Source organism: Orbilia oligospora (assembly GCF_000225545.1).
Source record: "Orbilia oligospora ATCC 24927 unplaced genomic scaffold scaffold00117, whole genome shotgun sequence".
NCBI lineage: Eukaryota > Fungi > Ascomycota > Orbiliomycetes > Orbiliales > Orbiliaceae > Orbilia > Orbilia oligospora.
The window spans coordinates 131,252-152,816 of NW_011645674.1; the positions used below are offsets into that span (position 1 = coordinate 131,252).

Here is a 21,565-nt window from a genome sequence, read left to right on the forward strand (position 1 = left end):
TTAGTCTCCAATCAAATTGTGTATACACACCCCCTTAAAATACTCAGGCAGTAATGGTGGGGAGATACTCACAAGAATCAAGCTATACCATCCAACCCCTTTCTCCAAAACCTTCGCCACACACTCCTCCCCATCAGTCGCAGTCTCGACATCAACTCCGACCCTTCCTAAAAACCTCAGGAGCACCTTTTGATTGACAGGGTTATCCTCCACAAGTAACACCTTATGCCCTTTGTTCCCGACTTCCTCCTCCATCCTTCTAAACACCGCTTTTTGACTTTCAACAACCTGCTGAGCTGTATGTCTGTACCGATCCATTGACGCATCACACTGTTTCTCCGGATCAAAAATGACACTGAGTCGTGATGGCTTTATCGGCTTGTAGATGAATTGTACCCTGGCCCCCATATTGTCGTATAATTTCGGGTTCTCTTCGATAATCCCCGTTCGATGAATGGGCGTCGTAAGAATAACCATGGTTGTAGATGAAAATCTTTCTCTTTCGCATATGATGCTCGTGATCCTCGCAATTTGCGCATAGTCGGGAACATTTATCACGATATGCGAAAAAAAGATTCCCTGTACTCCGTTTTTCCTATCGAGAAGCATCTTCCTCGCTTCTTCGACGTCTTTGACAACCTTAATCTCCGCAGGGATCCTTTTAGGTAAGACGGTACGGATATGACTTTCGATTGCAAGCCGACTGAATGGCATGAATGAAATAATCAATATGCCAAACTTCTCCACATAACAACCCTTTTTACCCTTATCCTCTTTTGCAACGACTACTTCTGTTTCTTTCTCCCTGGCTGCCTTCTCAGCCTTCTCAACCTTCTCCTGAACTTCGGCAGGCAATGAAAATCGCATAGAACTCGGGTCTTGCGCCGAGGGCACCGGGTGCGCCAACGCCCTTTGACTAATTGTACTCAAAGGCTGCACTCCAATGCCGACAATTCCCAACCCATCACCTGCACAACTCGTCCCAACTGACGCTTCCGTCTCCAATGAAGATGTAGAAGAGACAACAAGCGAAGGCGGTGTAGTCACTGGTGTCTGTACCGTAGTGGGTGTCGTAAGTGCCGTTAGTTCATCCCCTCTCTTGTGGACCTTGCAAACTGCCGAAAACCAAAACTTGGATCCTTCCCCTTTCTTACTGGTAGCCATCATCTTGCCGCCATGTAATTCAACCAACTGTCTCGAGATAACTAACCCCAATCCGCTTCCTCCATGGGCTCGGGTGCTGGATCCGTCGATCTGGCTGAAGGGTTTGAACATTAGCTCTTCATCTTTTTTATCGAACCCTGGTCCAGTGTCGTAGCATTCAAACCCAAGAACCACCCTATCTGCCGGAACTTCTTGATCCGTGATCACAAAGCAGCGGGTAAATACTTCCCCTTTACTTGTGAATTTGATCGCATTCTAAACCCGCCCCCAGAATTAGCACCACGTCTATCAAAACATGGGTAACAAGTACAAATGGGCTTTAAAAAAAAGGGAATACCTACCCCGACAATATTCAAAAGAACCTGCCTCAACCTGATTCTATCCCCGCGGACAACATCTGGCACCCCATTTTCCACCAAGTAATTCAACTCCAACTCCTTCGAAATTGCCATCGTACTCAACAGCTCCTGGGCGTCCTCCACAAGAGCCCTTACCCCAAACCACTCCTCTCCAAGCCTCATCATCCCCGCCTCAACTTTACTCAGATCCAAAATATCATTAATAACCATCAACAGCCCATCACTGCTACTACTAATCGTATGGCAGTAATCGAGCTGCTCCCCATTCAGCGGCGTATCCAACAAAAAGTTGACCATCCCGCTAATTCCTATCAACGGCGTCCGGATCTCATGCGACATGTTACTCAAAAAACGAGTCTTACTCTCCATCGCTTTTTTCGCCGCATCATTCGCATCCTTAAGCCGTTGCTCGAGAAGTTTATGATCGTTGATATCCGTGCAAGTCCCAAACCACAACCCTTCAACATTCGAAGCCTCAACAGATACACATCTCACAAGATGCCATCTGTATTCCCCATCTTTCCTTCTAAGTCTCAACTCTGTCGAAAATGGTGGTGATGATGATGCTTCTTCCTCCGCTTTCTTCTTCACCCCCATCATCTCAGGAATTTTATCCCTCCCTACATCCCCACTAACCGCTTTAAACCACGCCCCGAGTGCCTTCTCCTTCGCAGTCATCTGCTCCACTCTAAATCCCGGTAGAGCACATTTGAACCGATCTGCTGGATGTACAAACTCCATGAACCCTAGCTGTAAAGCCTGATCTAGCGTCTGTCCTGAATACTCAAGCCACTGATTATTTGCAAAGGTAATCCCAGCGCTTAGAGTAGCCGCAAAGACTATCTGCGGGCTACTATTCGCTAGACTTCGATACTTCGCTTCAGACTCTGCCATCTCAGCTTGTCGTGCCGCATTCACCTCTGCAATCCTTTGGTCGTGAATATCCATATTTGTGCCGAACCAGTGTACTATCATTCCTCGATTATCCCTTAAGGGCACAGCACGGATCATAAACCATCGGTAATGTCCATCAAATCTTCTGATTCGTATCTGATAGGAAAATGGTTCTCCCTTCCTAACTGCCGCGAGCCATAATCGTACATAGTTCGTCCGATCGTCGGGATGGAAAGGTTCGTATGGGTCGGCCATGAACTCCTCTGCAGTAGCCCCTCGATAACTTAACATTCGCGAGTTGACCCACGTCGTCTCCCCCGTCTGCGGTGCAGCAGTGAATACGTGAACGGGTATCGCATCGATAATAGTGCGTAGAAGTTTATTCGATGGTGGCGGCATATTCTTTTGGCTTCCTTCAAATTGTTGATTTGGGAGCGGCGTCTTCAGCGGGTTTTTATCTCCAAATCCAGGGCTCATCGGAACGTTTGAAGAACTAGCAATCGTAGGGAATGATGCTCCAAAATCCGCACCGCGGGAATGTAACCTCGTATGGTGTTTGTAAGAACTAGCTAGCGATGAGTGTCGTCTCAGCGGTATCCTCTTTTTTGAGTCATTCTTACTTTCCGAGGACTCCACTTTAAGACCTTCTGTACTTGGTGATGGGAGAGGATAAATCGCAGACTCGAGGGCTGATTCAATCGCTTGTAGGTCGTGTGTAGCGCTGGGCATGACGGGTGTAGATGCGCCGCCGCGGTCTGGGACTGGGCTGCTAAGCGTTCCAGGTCGTATTTTGAACTCCCTTGAATCCATGGGTGGTCCGTGTAATGGAGTCTCGGGCAAAGGTACGCTGCTCGGGGTCTCAGGCACAGAAGTAAGGGGGAGCATGTCCGCAGTAGGAATAGAAATATAATGCGGTTTTCCAGATGGGGTATTTAAGATAGCGTCCATGCTAAGTTCAGCGGTTTTTGGTGTCCCGAAGAAACCAGTAGTCTGTTTTCCTGCTTCTGTTCTAGGTGTTAGGATAGCCTTGGGGGTCTGCATATCCTCAGATGACGGCATATCTACACTACCCTCTCTTTCGGAATCCGAAGTTTTGTCCGATCCGGATGTATTAGCTTGCTTGTCTCTCTTTTTCTTAGGACTTGGTTCCATGACTTCTGAAATAGTTCTGGGCATGGGAGGCCGTGTTGGCCTTCCTGTAGCTTCCTCGATCAGATGGCCAATCCTATATTGATGTGGTTTCGTAACTGTCGGTATAGGTTGTTCTCCAGGACTCATGGGAACATGGTAAACTCCTGTGCTCGTCCGTCTTTTTGGATTCGGCGGTCTTTGGCTCGCTGAAAAGTATTCCTCGCCATTGAAGGCTCTGGGGCTAGGTGAACCCATGGGGCTCTTACCGCTGGGATCTCCAAATGATGCGATTAGATCTTGGTTGGGAGTTCCTGCTAAAGAATTTGTGTTCGATGAGGATTTAGTATAGTCGCTCGGACTGGTAACACTCATAATAGAAGATCCGACATCACCCCGTTTCCGTTGTGCTGCAACTTCCGATCCTTGGAACTGTAGATGTGAAAGTTGAAGGGCAGCATTTGAATGAGCCTGCGAGAGTGCGAAAGCAGTAGCCATCAGTGGGGACAGGTGTGTGAGCGAATGGACTAAGTTTTTAGGGTATGGAATCACAGATGACAATATCGAAAGAATGGCAATTGGGGTTCTTTTTTCAGTAATAACATCGGATAGAGCGGTTCCAGCAGACTTCCTCCTACCAAATTTTATAATTGAAGTAGATGGATGTACTAATGGGATGTGTATCACCGTGGAGGCGTTTTCTAGACCAATAGCATGGATGGGCTCGGCGCTTGAATACTGGGGGCTCTCGGCTGACGGATTGAAACATTCCTCATCTACTTTTGCAGGTGCGAAGAAGGGGTTTTCGGTGGGGTCGGCACGTATAGCAGGTGAAGGGGCTGGCGATTGAGACCAGGGAGAGGAAACAGCTTGCTCAAATTCTTCAAAAGCAGGAGCTCCTCTTTCCCCCCCTCCTCCCGTCCCCGTTGGCGATCGAGGTCGCATTGTATCTTTATATCTGAGCTGGAAATCCTCGACGCACGGAAAGGGAAATCTTTTCCTTTTCGATTTGAGAGGCGGCTGGGCTTCTGAAACGGGCTCGGTTGCCTTCTTTTGATCTTGCAGTCGAGCTTTCTCTTCCTTTCTGGCAGCCAATCGTTCCCATTTTGTTTGCATATCCTTGTATTCTCGAGATAAAACGACTGTCTTCCCTCTTTCTAATACTCTGCTTACTCCAGCACCATCGATTAAAGGTTCACTTTCGTAGGTCAAAGGTTGTAGGTTCAAGAACACCTTTCCTTTGGAGTCGTCATCTTCAATATGCAACAAAGGGTCCAGAGGGTAATTTGGGTGAAGATCAGATTGATGTCCGGCGTCATTAGTGTCCCATTGAGAAAGAGATTGTTGTGTAAGGTTGACAGTAACAGGCGAGAAAACGGGACCCCCGGTGTCCGAGGGAATGACGACCGTCTCCACAGATTCCTGAGATAAACCCCTGTGAGGTCCTGATGGTAGATCAAGTCCTTCAAGATTGCCGTTACTATAACTATTGCCATTTGTAGCGGTAAGGTTAGTAGTATTAGATTCTCTCCTTCTGCGTCCTGCTTCGCGGAATCCAGCTTCGGCTTCTTCTTCTTCGGGATATGTTAACAAAAGGGAAGTTTCCTCCTCTTCCTCGTCATCGACATCGTTATAAGTCGCTCTCTGGCCCCATGGAGAGTTGGAGAGGTCTGTGAGGTCTGTGGGAATGGTTAAAGAGAGCCTTTCAACCTTGTAAAACTCTTTCATGATACGGACGACCGTGTCCCAGAAGCCATCGATACCCGGCTCGGAGTGAAGGAGAAGGGCCAATTCGTATAAATTGGGAGAAGGGTAGTCCGGGTTTTCGTAGGCGGACGGAGTTGGCGGATTGGTCTCTGGGGGGAAAAAAGCGACAGAGGCAGGGGTGTTGGTACCAGAGGGGATAGCTCTGTCGTGGAGGGACGGGGAGGGGGAGGCAACAGCGGCAACACTGGTAATCGGAGATGATATATTGAAGCGGCCCATGTTGGGAAAGGGATAGGAAGGGGTCTTGATAGGATCGGATCGGTGGTTGGGAGGAGTAGATGAAGGTGGGGAGTCCTGGGAAACTTGGCGGTCGAGGCGGGATTTGCGCCGGGAGGGGAGTTGCCTAGACATCTGGGAGTGAAGGTGAGAATTATACGCCTACAATTTGTAACGAAGACAATATTAATATTTTTTGAGACAAGATTAAAAAAAACAGTTGGAGATGATCGGATGGTAAGTAGAAACAGGGTATACTACCAAAGATCTAAATGGTGACAGAGTGAGCGAGCGAGTGAGTGAATGGATAAGTATCTTACCTCGCGTAGAGACTCGACCGTATGGCCGTTGACAGCAGAAAGAGGATTGGTTATGGGGTCTGAGTGGACCATTGCGAACAATGTTGATGCATCCACGTGAGAGGTATATATAAACGTCGCCGGATAGTTACTTTGTGACCGGGTAGAGCCGAGTGTAGGTGAGGTCAGATCAGGTCAGGTCGGGTCAGGTGAGGTGGAGTCGGGTCAGGTCAAGCCAGGTTAAGCAAGTGGGCAAGTCGTAGGTACATAGTATGTAGTAGTTAGGGCAAAGTTGAAGCCGAAGGGAAAAGAAGAGAATAGAAGTAGAAATAGAAAAGAAGTGGAGACTGCCAGCGGTAATGGATTGCTGCTAGACCCAGTCCGGCGCTGATCGTCCGTCCCAAGCCCGACCCGGTTATTTCTTTTGTATCTGTATACCCTCACATCTATATGCCGATACGGGGTTGTGGGTATGTATATCGACGCTTGTTTGTGAACTATAATGGCTGCGAATTAAGTGGGATGAGTAAGGATGTAGATGGTGGTGGTGTTAGTATGGAATGGAGGTTGGCGGTGGCGGGATAGGTAACATAACAGGGAGTGGGCATTTTCCCGAATCGCCATCCGGCCTCCACGCTAAAAATCTTGTTTGGAGCTGGTGGTTCCCGATGACGTCACAGGTCCAAACATCACGCTATGATTGCGAACAGGGACAGCAACCACGGGCAACACATTCCGGGTTTACATTGACATTGACCAGTCAGCGACGGCTTTAACAGAAAGTTCTTGGTACTTTTTGTATCCTGCACTTCGCGAGCTAATTAAACATAGCCTTGCGCCGATATGGAGCTGAGTAACTTGTAGTGTCAATTTGTATTCCACTAGCTATGCAAATATCATGAGGTTGAAATTTAGTTAACGACAAGTTTTGAACTTTATAACGACATAAGATATCTTCTACTTTCAAGTTGTAGCAACGGCTGTCTGGTTCAGTGGACTGAACCAATCACATCTCAGATGGTCCAGTGGCTAAGATGCTGGACCTTTTGGGCCCCTGTTCGGCCTTCTGAAAAGGTGTGCATGTTAATTCTTGCGCGTTAGCAAGTCATTTTCGTCGACAACATCAGTCTTATTGCCAGGTCTGCTCATTGCCAGACTTTTTTGGAGCGTGTTTTGAAGCAATATCAATGCTTTTCCCCAATATTTAAGGTTATTAAACGAGAATAATTTGTATTATCGGATACATTGTGCTGGAGCTGTCATTGGGTGTTCTATTTTGCTGCTTTATGAACAATCCACGCTTGGAGTCCAACTTTATGCACTAACTTTGTGGTCTACTTTTAAATTTGAAGTTTAATATTGTAGTTAACTTCAATATCGGAGTCCAGCTTGCAAGCTTGGTAGTTCACTTTAGATTCGTAGTCCACCTTTGTATCCAACTCTGGAGCCCACTGTTGGTGTCCAACTTCGTAGCCCAATCTTGTAAGCCAGCTTTTATAGTCCACTTTTGTAGTCTACTTATGTAATCTACTTTTCTGCATATACTTCAACATCGACGCCTATGCCGCGGGAATGGCGGAATATGCTATTGTGCTTCGACGTATACAGCTCTAGGATAGATTAACAGCATTCCGAAATTATAACAGCATACACTTTGTAGTCCCCAAATTTTTATATCCGACACTCTATTTCTTGCCTAAGCCTCCTTCAATGTTTACCAGATTTGTGTTATTAGCGTGTTAATTTTGACCATCCAACAGTGCGCGCCTATTGTCTTATATATTTTTACCTATCCTAGATAATTCTAAGGGTTGTATTTTATGTAATTAGGCCTCCTAAAATAAGGAAACTTTGAAAGAAGATAGTTGCCCCTCTCGCGCTATTTCTTTTCTATGGCCAGAACAATGGAGTCGCCGTTAGTAGATATGTGATAATACTTTTTAGTTAGATGTAAGGGGAATGATTCTATTATGCGTATTGCATTTATTGTACGACGGAACATCTAAAAGCTAAATTATGCACACCGTCTAAACGGGGTCTACTAAGCGAATCGTAACTAAATCTAGATCTAGATGCGATGTGTAAATATTCATTGATGAGGTTTACCCTTACGCAAAAGTATCGAAAAGATGCGAATTCGGCGAAGGAGATAACATTATCTCTAGCTCTCTTGGATCAAGGACTCCTTAGCGAATCCTATCATAATACACAGCCGGTTCAACCTATATTAGGTATTGGTGGAAGCGATATTATTGTTGCCTCACTCTGTCTTGAGTACTACGCGGCAGTCAAAGATGCTAGGGATGGTCTCTTTTTGTGTTGAGCCAGTGTTGTTGCAGTCTGAGTTGTTAATAGGCCATAACGTGGATTACTACATGTTAACAGTAGGTTACCGCAGCGTACCTCGCTCCCTTTCTTCTTTGTGGTTCCTGTGCTGATTCATAATTCACAGTGGGTCACACTATGCCATAATAAATCACGCTATGCCTTAGTAAATCGCAATCTGCGATAGTGGGCCGCAGTAAGCGACAGTAAATCACACCATGATGCATTAGCACATCTTCACACTCAAAAACACAACTGATTCAATGGTCCAACTTTTCGTCAGCTGAATTCGTGGTATTTTCGTTTTACAACAGTGACAACACAACGCGTATAAACAGTTCCGCTAGCTGGCTATGTCACTTTATAAACTTTACCTAAACACATAAATACATCTTTGCTCATATTGTCGAACAGTCCTTACCGACTGCAAAATTCCAGATATACAGTTATACAATTATACCACAAGCGGTTTAAAATTGGTTTCAATTTTATAATATTTCTAAACACGACGAATTAGATGCTAAATGAGGGTGGTGTTACAAAGGAAAGAAAGAAAGAAAAACGGAAGAAGTAAGGAGGGATCATGGTGCGCGATATATATACCCCTCAATCCAAGGAACATTTGATGGGCGATATGAATACTGCAATGGGGGATGAGTATAAAAACTATATCTAGAAAAAGCATAGAACCGCATCCAGGAACCATATAGACCGGGTCCCCTTTAGCCATGTGCATCGCTCGCCGCACATGCCGTTTTACCACGAGGATCAAAGTCCGCAAGAGGGATGTACAAGGTTGCCGGATCATATGAAAGATTTTTCTCCCATTCATCTGCAACAAGAGCTGGCTTATCCCATGCATGTCGTGGATCCTTCGAGAGAATTCGTAATATATGTCTCTTATGATCAGGAGTATCTGTCCACGCGTCCCTTGCATGCAATATACCGAAATTATTGACGCATAGAATGTCGCCCTGCTTCTGCTCCACCACAAAGGAATACTTGTTGCATAATTCGTCGAGAGCAGCCAGGGCTTCTATTTGGGAGGCATTGAGAGGAGGGAGTCCCGCCGAACGAGGGAGGTTCGTCGTTCCTAAAAGCACTTGGCGAGAAAGTTGAATGATGATCTTCTCTTTTTCGCAGAAGACAAGTGGCCGGTCGAGATCCTTGGGAAGCAACGTTTCTCTAAGGTAAAATTGTTCAGAACTCCGCCGATAGTTCTAATTTAGGAGAAGTAACTTACGGATCTTTCCCCTCAATTGGCCAGCCGTGACACAGCGTCGCGAGAACATCCGGTTTGTGTTCCACCAATTCGTTGTAAATTCTCCAGAAGCTTGCAAGTCGCTGCGAGCCTCCAGAAGATGGCATTTGATAAGTGTATAGACTCAAAATATCCCCAAGGCCAACATCTGTGTGAAAGTTCTGATCAAAAAAAAACATCTTAGTTGAGTCTACTTTGAAAGTGCAATGCTGATGCTAGCTTACGAGGAAATTCGGATACTTGGAAACGGCTAGTTTTCGATCATCGCCGGGAATAATAGCGTCTTTGGTTGCATCCCGTATATGCCCTGATGATAAAAGCTTGTTAGATGTTTCTGCGAAAAATGATGGAAGTGATATTCTGCTATTTTTCTTACCCAGTGCCATTTTATCAGGGTCTGCTCCGAAGACTGGCGTAATGTGGCTCAAAATACCCATGTAAATGATAATGTTGTCTTCGATGGTATATTTTGGGGAATTGAGGCCCCGGACTACACTGAATCCTCGCCCTGTATGTAGAGTATCGCTGATACCAGCTAAATCTGTGGCTAGTTGACAGCCAAGGGGAAAAGTCTGGGGTTAAATCAACCCATAGGGTAGCGCAAGGTCTATCTCAAGATCAAGTACTCGTTAGTATGATTTTAATTCAATGCCACAGAGATGACGAGGGCTATAGAAAAGTGGATGATATTATACTTTTGAAGTGCTTTGCGGCCAGTTCAACTTCCTCAATCTCAACTGCGCTTAGTACGCGCACATATTTCTCTGATGTGGCATATGAAGATCCTTCCCACACCAGGTCCCCGGAGAGTTTGGAAACAAACCCATCGGGTACGTTCTGTCTGACGGACCCGTTGGCTTTCCCGAGAGACGTAGTCTCTTCAGATATACTCCGAGCCTGTTCCTCGGTGCACATCTTGAAAGTTTGTGAGAGAGTTGAACTGAGGAGGAGACAAGAGAATTATGTTAGGATGCGATCCACTGAGTAATTCCGATGGTGCAGCTTAATGAAATATCTCGGGAGCTGAGACCTTATCAAAGCTATATTTATATAGCTTTGTTGGATCTTTCCAGCCCCAGGTCTGATATCTGTGGCAGCTTAAATATCATTCAAATATCTCTGGTTTATGAAGGTGAACATAAGACTTTCAGGACAGCGGATCCGCGGATCCGCTGAATGCAAACTACTCTTATTGGTCTGATTGAAGACGGGCGCCAAAGTTGACTGTCATAAAGTACTTAACCGGCGTCCTGTTCATGCTGTGTAGAAAAGCAAAAAAAGTCAGACGACAAGGCTACCCTTATTCTTGTATCCGGCGATGACTATTCCCGTTTTCAACGTTTGAGGAAGTGTAGATATATCGATTATGTATGGTAAAATCTTGCTTCCTCACGTTCGGTTATTAGGTAAACCCCCATAAAATAACAAAATTCTTTAAACCCCTGCTTTGTTCGTTATCTTTTACATGTTTTAGAATACGAAGCTTCACAACCATTCTCTCAATTGCCCTTCTTAAGACAAGATGGCTGAAGCGGGTTTATCAACCATCGGCAGCAAGAGAGGAAATCCCTGTATCGCATCGTCTTGGCTTCAGGTGTCATCCAATACAGACAGACTAGCTCACACCTTGAGCCCTGCCTCGAGCCGGAGCTCGTTTAATAACGCAATTGTATTGGTTGATTGGTCAATTCTGGTGACCCGCTATGTCTATATCCCTGTTGACTGGGATATGCAACTGCATGAACTAGTCAGTCAGTTCCATTCGATGTCTAGTTTAGACGCATCCCCACCCACCTATGGCGTCCCAAATGTATCAAATGTTTTTATGTATATGTCGGGCACAGAAAGTGGGCCCCTCAACCACATTTAGTAACCACTGAACCCATTTTGGGACCGACCCGTAGGCTAGTACTGGTATTCCCAGGCCAGCCTGCAAGTCTTCAAGCTGGCAGACAGGCTGGCGGTTCATAGGCTGGTAGTTCACAGGCCAGCCAGTAAGGCGTGTGGGCGCCTGGTGTGGCCGAAAGTAGGTAGTGGTTCCCAAAAGTGGTTAGGGGGCCCACTTTTTCCATTCAACAACATCTAACACATTTAGGACGCCATAATTTGCAGGCAAAATAGTCTGTTACGTTAGCTTAGACGAATGCCATATCTCAAATTGGTTGTACATATCCAATTAAGAGATTAGTATACGATATTTAGCCGTACGTGCCACATAGACGGCACACGGCATGCGCATGTTGCGGATTTCGATGCCCTGCGTTTCTTTTTCTTTTTCTTTTTTAAAAAAATACAGCATTACGCCTCGCAGCCTTCTTCGAGTCTCGTACCCAGAACGTTGTTGCGTTTTCCCCCTAAAAATACAAGAATTTTCTGGTAACGAGGCTGGCCTTCATAGTCTCTGGTCTCATAGCATATTTATCATGCTTTGTTGGTAAACATGTTGTTGCCTTCTTAAATCGGGGTCACCATCTACCTAGATCTAGAGGAGGCGGAAATTCATATTTGGATGTTAAGAAATGGTGTTTCTTTCCAATTTTTACTTACAACTCCATTTGATACAATGTGGGATTTGAACCTGCTTTGCAATTGCGTTACACCGATAAGGTGGCGATGGTCTGGGTCCAAGACCGCTATTCGATATGCATTGCAACCTGAGCTGCAATGCATGTTATTACAGCAGGGAACGTGGCGTGATTCTGAGAGGAAGCTGCTATCCCTAACCTCAGCCTTGTTTCAATCTGATCAACGATAGTCCGTCAAAGAGGGGAAGAACAAGTTGTTCGACCCGATCATCCGCTTTCACTAACTTATTGAAACTGTCCATAACCTCTGCTTTTGCCAATGAGATCTCGTTTCCCTGAGGATTTGCTGGTGTGCGATCCGCTACGAGTCCCCTCCAGAGAACATTGTCAACAACGAGAACTCCGCGTGGCGAAAGCATTTGCAAGTCTAGGATTTTGTTGAAATAATCCGCGTAGCCCTCCTTATTCGCATCGAGAAATATCAAATCGAATGACCGTGATTGGCCATGTAAGAGGTTCAAGGAAGCGGTTGCATCCCCTCCCAATATTTCAATAATTTGGGCCTCAGGCTGTCCCTTGAAAGCCTTGCGAGCGATCAAGATTGGCTTTGGGTCTATCTCCAATGTCGTAATCTGTACTTTATCGTTAGCATCAATATTTCCCAGTATGAAATTTTCCGGAGGATGATACACACTTTGGCATTCGGTTTGTTCTTCAAGGCTTCTGCAAAGCCCAAAGCAGAGTATCCGGTAAAGCAGCCAATCTCGAGTACTGGAAACCAGAAATTGTAGGGATCGCGGTCAGTAAGAATTATGAAAATTATCTAAGGAACCACCCAACGATCGCTCGTCCAGACGTCTTACCTGTCTCTACATCCAATATACCGACCAAAAACATGAGAAACTGGATCTCCAACGTAGGAACCATATAGTCATGGTCTTTGAGGTCCTCTAGAGATCGTAATTTGTGCTCTGTGATGTAAGACGGTACCGGTAAAGACTGTTGTTCGCAATATTTGTCTACTGCTTGCTCCACCTGACCATTTGGGAAGAGTGTTGAGGGATACAGGTCCCCGATCATGGTGTCAGCTTTAATAGTGCTCTCTCAGCAGCTACCCCCGAGTCGTCTAAAAGTTAGTATCGGGACTACGTAGCTACGTGGTCAATCCGTCCTTTATTTGCCTCCAGAAGATGTTCAAGATTGTGAGATTGTTGAATAGTTATAATAATTACTTATGCATACGCATGGTCAACTGGTATTCGAGTTTTCTAGTGGGACTATGCATGGAGTCGCCGCATGAAATCTTTTCCCATTTCAGCTAGACATTCTACCAAGATGACTAAATGAAAAGATAGGCAAACGCGAGATATCCGGCTTGAAATTCATGCCTAATGGATGTATTGCTCAGTATATCTCAAGCAATTACTAGCTCATCAAGCTAGGTAATCGCACTGTTATTTTCTGTAGAGATTTCCAGAAAAATCCCCAGAAATATCCATTTAGTACCGTCGGGTAATTGGTGCATCTTACGTACGAGTCATCTTTCAGGTCGAAAAGCCATGCTAAAATTAGGATGTCTCGAAGGGGTCTCAACTTGGCTAAGGCGCACCCAGCACCGAGGCACAGCCTTGAGACAATACAGCCCCGCATTGCATCCGGAGGGCGAGCCTGATTAGTTCACTATCATATTTTTTTACAAATCGCAGGGCCTCTTGATATGACAGGAATGTAGGTTCGTCGACTTCTCCGTCTAATACCCACTGTTGCAATCCAGGCGAACTTTCGTCGATAAACGCCCCAACCGTTCGACGCGCGAAAGTTCCTTAATTTCATAGCATGCATGAGGTGGTAGCTTGACTACGTTTTGCTCTCGGTCTACTTGCCAGATATAGCTAGGACCCTCAATTTCCGAATCAAATTGTCCTGGTTGATACTCTCTTGAGCTGACTTCAAGAGAGGGAAGGTTTGATGGGACGGGACCTGGTAAAGACCATTTAAGTCGAAGTTTTATCGGAGCGACATTGGGATCAGCCCATCTATAATCCAAGAATGAGACATTATACTGTCCAAACCGCGCATTGCCTGGTGCTCGTTAGAATCACTGCTTTCAATTACTGCGATATCGATGGTGCTGTTGATCTGAAACCTACAATGTCTCACTAGAGCCGCTTTTTGTATATCCTCTCGAAAGCAGACCTCCCGAAACTTCCGGGCCTTAATTCTCATATACGTTTATACAATTTTGGCATTGATCGCCAGGGCCACACTCAGGAAACATTAGTATTTCGCCTTGGAATTCAAGAAATTGTAGAAATTAGACAGACAGCAGAATACATATTTAGGTATCTCTGCTCTGAGGCTTCTAAAATTGAGTGAGTTTTTGTTGAAGCCCTCAAAGCTTGATAGATTATTTGGCTTCATACCCACATGTTGGAGGTCTTTTCAATCAAACTCCATGGCAAAGTTCAGCTACATAAAGGTTGGAAATTCTGCCACGGGTATCTACAATAATTTCTGCATATCAGCAAATTTCAGCCTGATAGTAGGTAATATATAAGACTAGGCAGACAGCAAACGAACGCGGGTGACCAAAGAAAGACCGGGATAGCCTATATATATAAATGCTTGCACAATCTTCTATCAGCGAATTATATAACCGGCCATAGCGCGCTCAGTCTGAGGAGGGGTGCTTCTATAAATCCTAGGCCATATAAAGGGGCTATAGAAGAGCTGACTCCCCTGAGACTAATAAGAGATGCAAATTGTGGCACTGGCCTAGCTCGTAAACTTTTCAACCATTTAAGAGCTTCGAGAAGAGGTTGATCAATATCAGCTGCCAGTAATGTCTCAACATAAATAGGCAAGGTAACTCTTTTGCGTTAAAATGCCGATAAAGGTCTATGTATGTGTATATAGATAAGTTAATTTAAAGAATGGCAATACACCCTAGCACCCCTAATACCTATCGATACTTAAGACGCAGCATCTCATCCGAGAAACCATTTTCATTTACACTGTACCGTGCGATTGTTGTCGGAAGGCTCGTTGATCACGAGCTTGAAATCCCAGTTTTGTTTGCTCAGTTTGCTGGATTCTTGTTACCCCGTTTTTTAAGACCCGCTTTTACATTGAAGTAATTATATACTGACGTTGGTCGACCAAGACTTGAAGGTAATTAGAAAGCAGAGGGTAACGTTCTTGTTGTAAGAATATGCGTAGTCTGTACGTAAAGGCAAGGAACATCTTTATATTGAATATATAGCCTGTCCAAATAATGATTTTTGAGTCGCTTGAATCGTCTGTGGCAAAATAGGTAGAGACGCTAACAGATTTCTCAAGTAATAAAAACTGTTATTTCAATATTTGTGTCCGAGATGCAACTAAGATGCTCCTGTTACAAACCCTAAGTCCTTCGCCGTCTAACCTCTAACCATCCGATATATCCTCATTCCAAAAGGAAATTATGTCGGCGCCCAAGCTTAACTGGTCGACATTATCTTTGTAGATAGTGTTGAGAAGATGAACGAGTTACCCTAGTCCTTGTCACGAAACGGTATGTTACGTGCCATCGCCATTTCCTGTGGTTCTTTCTTTAATATGGCCAATTGGGACGTAGAGCGACAGCTGTTAAACTATTACTTATGGATACAAGGTAAATAGTAGAATTTGTGTTCTGGACATACATGCGAAACTCGAACTTGTACTAGGTTTGGATTTCTAAAAAAATATGTTATTTATATAGTGTCAAATAGCTGGATCTTTCAACAGTAGCAACGGCTGTCTGGTTCAGTGGACTGAACCAATCACATCTCAGATGGTCCAGTGGCTAAGATTTCCGCCTGTCAAAGCCACAATGTGGCTAATGGTTCGCGGACGACCGGGGTTCGATTCCCCGTCTGAGAGTTTCTTTTTGGATTTTTTTGGACTCGATACCTCTTTTGTCTCTCACATTTTTGAAGTGTTGGTTACCGAACCGGGAAATTAAATATATTATATTCTCCAAATACGGAATATAATTTACAACGAAAGTAAAAAACTTTTGTCCAATCTCATGTTCGCGATAAACATTACATTGGGTAAATGCGCTTAGCCTCAAAAACAATACCTTTGTTATAGTTGGTAATATTTCCTATTTTAACAGTGAGATCGAGATCGTTTGAAGTAAATATACCGATTCTATTTACCTGCTTACGATTTGTCTCTATATTATTTATATATTATTATTATGCTCGAATACCCTTAAATATACAGAGCAACTTATATGTGCTTTAGTACATCATAACTGCCTGCTGCTCCTGCCTTTGCTGCCATATTCGCAGCCTCGTTTCGTATCCGGGCGGTTTGATTCTCTCTCTTTTATCTCGTAGCCTTTCTATCTCCAAGTCCTTTTTTGATAATACTGCCTGAAGTGTTCCCTCCCCCGTTAGCTTCTGCTGTCCCGGCAAGAGCGACCGTTCCCACAACTCTCGTCTCTCCAGGGTTAGACTCCGAAACGATCCCTCCGGTGGGTACTGGAACTTCTTGTATTTGATAGACTGAAGGTCATATCGTAGCTTTTCTATCTGTATATCTTTTGCCGCCACCGCCCTCTCCCCTGCCGGGTCGAAGAATTGGTTTGGATCGTAGGTATCCACCTTAGGAGCTCCCGCATCTAACAGCAGCTTCGCCACCGATCCATGTTCCTCCTCAGCTGCCCATGACAGTGGTGTCAGGCCGTACTTATCTGTGGTCTTTACGTTGGCCCCTGCATCCAACAACAGTCGTACCACCGCCTCATGTCCCGCTTCAGCTGCCCATGATAATGGTGTTCGATCATCCATACTTTTGGTCTCGATCTCGGCTCCCGCCTCTATCAACAGTCGTACCACCGCCTGATGTCCCTTCTTAGCCGCCCGTAATAATGGTGTCAGACCTCGGCCATCCTTCGTTTCGATTTCGGCTTTCGCGGCTAGCAACAATTCTACCGTCGTTTTATCTCCATTCTCGGCCGCCCATGAAAGTGGTGTCAGACCTTTGCTATCTTCCGTTTCGGTTTCGGCTCCCGCCTCTATCAACAGTCGTACCACCGCCTGATGTCCCTTCTTAGCCGCCCGTAATAATGGTGTCAGATCTCGGCCATCCTTCGTTTCGATTTCGGCCCCTGCGTTTATCAGTAGCCGTGCCACCGCCTCGTGTCCCTTCTCGACCGCCCATGACAGTGGTGTTCGACCGCCTACGGTAGATATTATCTCCATATTAGCCCTCACCACCGCAAGATCCACCGCTGTTAATGGTTCCTGAATTCCGAAAAATGCACAGAGATGAATCCATATCCAACCGGGACTAATAGGAGGTGATATATACATCTTGCTATAAAACAAACATTGGACGGAGGCCGACACTGCCCCTTCACTCTCAAGAAAACCCATTACCAACGACTTACCCCCGATAGCAGCCGCGTTAACATGGTATCCCCAGTTTGCCGAAGCATACTCATACAGAGGGTTAGATCGAAGTCTTTCATGAAAAGTACCCCCGGCATTACGTGCACCTGTTCTAAAAACTTCATATGATAGATAAGTGACACAACTCTCTGCGATTTCGGTTTCCATATTTGGTAGCCACTCGCTTTGATTTTCCATCAAGTAATCCTGCGCTGTATAATGGACTAAGCGAATAATGTCACTGTCTTCATCAAAGGCAACTAATCCACAACAGAATGATACCACCCTTCCCAAATCAGGAATATCTTTTTCGTCGAACTGCGATTGTCCGACTTGAACGGCAGGAGCGTGACGAAGCTCTTGTGTGGTAAGTTGTTGCTTTGAGCCGGTTAGCCAAGATAAAAGGCCTCTTGCACGCGAAAATGAATGTTTATGTTGGCCTTGAATCCTAGTCATAATTTGGTCGTATGCCTCATGATACACGCTGTCGGATCCCGTCCCTGGGCCCTTCTTTAAGACCTCAAGGATTTCGTTTTCGGTAACCAAGTTCCTAAGATATTCAAAACGCAGAGCTACAAGTAAGAATCTTCCCAGAAGTTAGTTAGCCCGTTAACTGCTGCTGAAGCGGCTAAAAATGGATCCTTACATTCCGTCAGCGGCTTTCAAAGTCTTGCGCTGAATTTGTTCCCAGAGTTCCGGCTTTTGGCTCAAAATCCTTGGTAAATCAGGCAGGCTCCCTTCCATATATTTTTGCAAGTCTTCTTCCCGTCCGGAAATCTCTAGCTTTAAGCTTTCTCCGAAGTACTCATTGATATCAGGGATGTCTCTTGAGGTCATAAACAAATTTGCGCCGCTCTTCGTCTGGAAATTGAAGATCTGGGTCAAAAATCGCCGTCGCTCGCCGAGATGACACTCATCAAGTGCATCAACGAGAATGAGGACTTTCGAGTACAAAGCGGCAACAGATGATAGTGCTTCCAAGTATTGTTCTATTTTTGGGTTTTGACCTTTTGCGTCACGCTCATAGAGATCTCTGACACTACTCGGCATGGAAGATAGCCTCCGACTCAGCTGTCCTAAGAGATTCGCGATTATAGTTTCAACTGTTTCTCCGCCGTGACGCTTATAGTTGAAATAGATATGCGCAATTCCTATATCGCCGTTGTCCTCGTGAGGCATTACCTCTTGAAGCCAGTCGATGACAATTGTCGTAATGATCGTTTTACCTGCCCCTGGGCGGCCTGTGCAAAAAAGTGTCTGTTTATCACCCCGAAGCCATTCCAGAAACTCTGTTGAATCTGTGATCCATTCGCCCGTTCCACTCATCCTTTTCTTCCTGTAGTCAGCGTGAATCGACTCATAATCGGTCCCCGTAAGCCAAGAGATGATTTGGCGATTCTCCTCTTTGTCCATATTGGAATGTATTAATTTGATATCGGCCCGAGCTTCATATATTTGGTCTCCAACTAGAACACAACTTAGAAATCAGTTTATTTAAAACAAGGTGAAAGCTGAACTAACTCCCAGAGATCAAATCCATCGCCGAATTTTCCAGTTTCACGTCCACTCCCTGAACATATCCTAGAAGTTCCTTGGTAAATGCGGCAGCGACGATGGCCGCATGCGGCTGCCAGATTTTGTTCTTATGTGAATCCGCATAATCACAGATACCGCGAATGACAAGGCAGGGGAAAACATTTATCAAGCCGGCTGCCTCCATTTCAAAACAAAGAACCTTCTTGCAAAGTTCTTTATTTATCTTGGTTCGAAACGCAGCATCTTTGATAACTTGGTTTCCAGATGCGATCAAACCGAAATGAACCCGCATGTCTCTGTTATTTTCTCTGAAAATCTTTGTCTTATCGCAGTATCTGCAGTCATCTATTTGGTCTTCTTCTTCTTCCTCGTCTTCCTCCTCGTCATCGTCGACGTCCTCTCCGATGAGTGTTTGGGATATTACATCGCTTTTGCTAAGATGGCTAGCAGTTGCTTTAAAGGCTATATCTTTCATCGATTCGTTTCGTAAAAACTTTTTCGCCAGATTAGGTTGTTTTGCTTCCAACTCAGCGAGATATTGTGGTATTTTGGAGCCGCTGTTTAGATCGTATGCAGTCTCCAATTCTGTTAATGCTGCTAGGAGCGAACGCGGAGGGTTATCCAGCGCCCCAGTCCTCTGAAAGCCGCCTCCTTGGACCGCTTTACCCATATCCCATTGGACGACACCAGGATACCCATCTCCCGGTGTACCTACTACCACATCGCCGAGTCTAACTGCAGGCGGGATACCCCCACCGATACCAACCATGAACCCAAATTTAACATTCGTAAAAGTCATGACCATCTGCGTAGCTACCGCCGCAGCATTGTTATTACCAATCATACCTTTAGGTAAACAAGCTATAACAATGTTATGTTCACCGATGGATCCTAGGGTATAGGCGTTCCTGTCGGCCGCTGGTATTTCGAGACGAGGGTGCTGAAAATCAAGCATTGCTACCGCTGCTGTTCGTTCCAGAGGAAGCGCGCATACCCATCCTACGGTGTAATCTTTGTGGGTTCTTGGCGACGGGGTAATAGGTTGAGGCGTATTCTCGGACATTTTGGTGTCAAATCGATTGATCTATACGGTTCGATACTGTATGATTATAGTCGCTACCCCCCTAAAGGGGGTTTTTCTTGGTGATTTAAGTTGCTTGGTTGTCAAATTAAAAGCGGGGTAGAAAGTTGCCAGCCTCAAGGTAGTAACCAGCTCTTTCGGCTTTTGCATGCTGTTAACTTACGCATCTGAGCTGTGAATGGTGTACGAACGATGCAGGACGGATGCATGTTTGACCAATTGACAGTTCGTTGGTCTGGTCTTGGAAAACCCAAGTATATGCTATGAGATAGTTCCAGATTTGCTATATACCTAGGTATATATGGGGCGGCAATGTAATGTGTTATTTTTGTTAACAAAATATTAACATTTTTTGGTGTTTAATTCTTGGTAGTTCAAGTTTTAATTAAACTTCGCTCAATTATTTGTCAGACTCCTTGACTTTTGACAAGACAAATGTCACACTAAAGTCTACGACTATAATTTTTTTTTTCTTAATTAAGTGTTCTGTCAAGATGTGGTTTACGACTATAAATTTCTTGCATTGTATTCAAAGCGTGAGATTATTTAATACCAATTTATATCATCACTACTGTGTCGACAAATGGGGTGTTATTATTACGGCAGGGCTACGGTATCGATACGATTAATCGTAGTACTACTGAAATAAACCGGTATTTTAGGCCTCAATATTATACGCATTAGAATGATATTCAAATCTATATATTTCCTATAATTGGTATTGCTCTGATATTCGAAATACACCCCATTCCGGCACAATAGTTGTCAATCGGGAGTACATATTACTAGGACACTTCCACCGCCTTCAGTCTCTAACTAGCAAGGCTTAACCTGATATTCGGACGGCATTGGTGTTCCTCTTTATAGGTCGTTAATACCTCTAGCGGGATCTTTATGTTGAAGCTAGCTTCATATCCGATTCAGTTGTAACTTTATTGAGGCGGATCCTGTAGCATTGGCTACGGTCGAAAGCGGGTATATGTGTACCCTTCTTGGACCCGAAAGACCTTATATTAATATTCGAGGAGTAGACAAGATAGAACCTGCCTCCGAATATACAATAAAAGACGTCTAGAGTATGAGAGTGCCGAACATCCTATATATATATCCATCAGATATTAATATATTTAAAAAGAAATTAAAAAAGTGAAAATAATATTAATTTACCATCAGTTCCAAACCTCTCAGCCACTTATAACGGGAGCAACAGTGAGGGCGGATTGCCAGAACCTAATTCTGATCTCAATACGGCTTATCAAAGCGCGTAGGAATCGAAATGAAAAACATTTTTGATAACTTTTGAGGTAGGGTAACGTTGGTTCACTGTAGATAGAAATTGGTAAAGGTTCGAATGCGGATGAGAAGGAAAAAGAAGAGAAAAGCAGAGAAAGGGAGATGTTTTGTACTTTATATATTGTCAGTATTATTTACGATCACAATGCTGAATATTACCTAGATTTCATATCATATGACCATCCGTTGATTGGATCAGATCCCATTCGAGATACGAACTTATATTTATAAAATAGTAGTAAAACAAAATGGTATCGGTGTTTGATATGTCCTGGATGAGCTGCCCATAGTTTT

At 44.7% G+C, this 21,565-nt stretch overlaps 4 protein-coding genes across 4 annotated transcripts; all 4 read right to left on the reverse strand.

Moving 5' to 3' along the window:
- On the reverse strand, positions 1–5,531 carry AOL_s00117g36 (uncharacterized protein; the record flags this gene model as incomplete). The annotated part of the gene is made up of 2 exons (XM_011127199.1): positions 1–1,419; positions 1,506–5,531. The coding sequence occupies 2 exons, from the start codon at positions 5,529–5,531 to the stop codon at positions 1–3; spliced, it is 5,445 nt and encodes a 1,814-aa protein (XP_011125501.1).
- Positions 5,532–8,874: 3,343 nt separating this feature from the next.
- Positions 8,875–10,328, reverse strand: AOL_s00117g37 (uncharacterized protein; the record flags this gene model as incomplete). The annotated part of the gene is made up of 5 exons (XM_011127200.1): positions 8,875–9,337; positions 9,396–9,574; positions 9,638–9,720; positions 9,790–9,921; positions 10,109–10,328. The coding sequence occupies 5 exons, from the start codon at positions 10,326–10,328 to the stop codon at positions 8,875–8,877; spliced, it is 1,077 nt and encodes a 358-aa protein (XP_011125502.1).
- A 1,810-nt stretch (positions 10,329–12,138) lies between these two features.
- On the reverse strand, positions 12,139–13,018 carry AOL_s00117g38 (uncharacterized protein; the record flags this gene model as incomplete). Its single annotated transcript, XM_011127201.1, has 3 exons — positions 12,139–12,570; positions 12,633–12,709; positions 12,802–13,018. 3 exons carry the CDS (start codon positions 13,016–13,018, stop codon positions 12,139–12,141), a joined length of 726 nt encoding a protein of 241 aa, XP_011125503.1.
- A 3,188-nt stretch (positions 13,019–16,206) lies between these two features.
- Positions 16,207–19,960, reverse strand: AOL_s00117g39 (uncharacterized protein; the record flags this gene model as incomplete). Its single annotated transcript, XM_011127202.1, has 3 exons — positions 16,207–17,947; positions 18,008–18,827; positions 18,883–19,960. The coding sequence occupies 3 exons, from the start codon at positions 19,958–19,960 to the stop codon at positions 16,207–16,209; spliced, it is 3,639 nt and encodes a 1,212-aa protein (XP_011125504.1).
- Between the last annotated feature and the right edge of the window lie 1,605 nt (positions 19,961–21,565).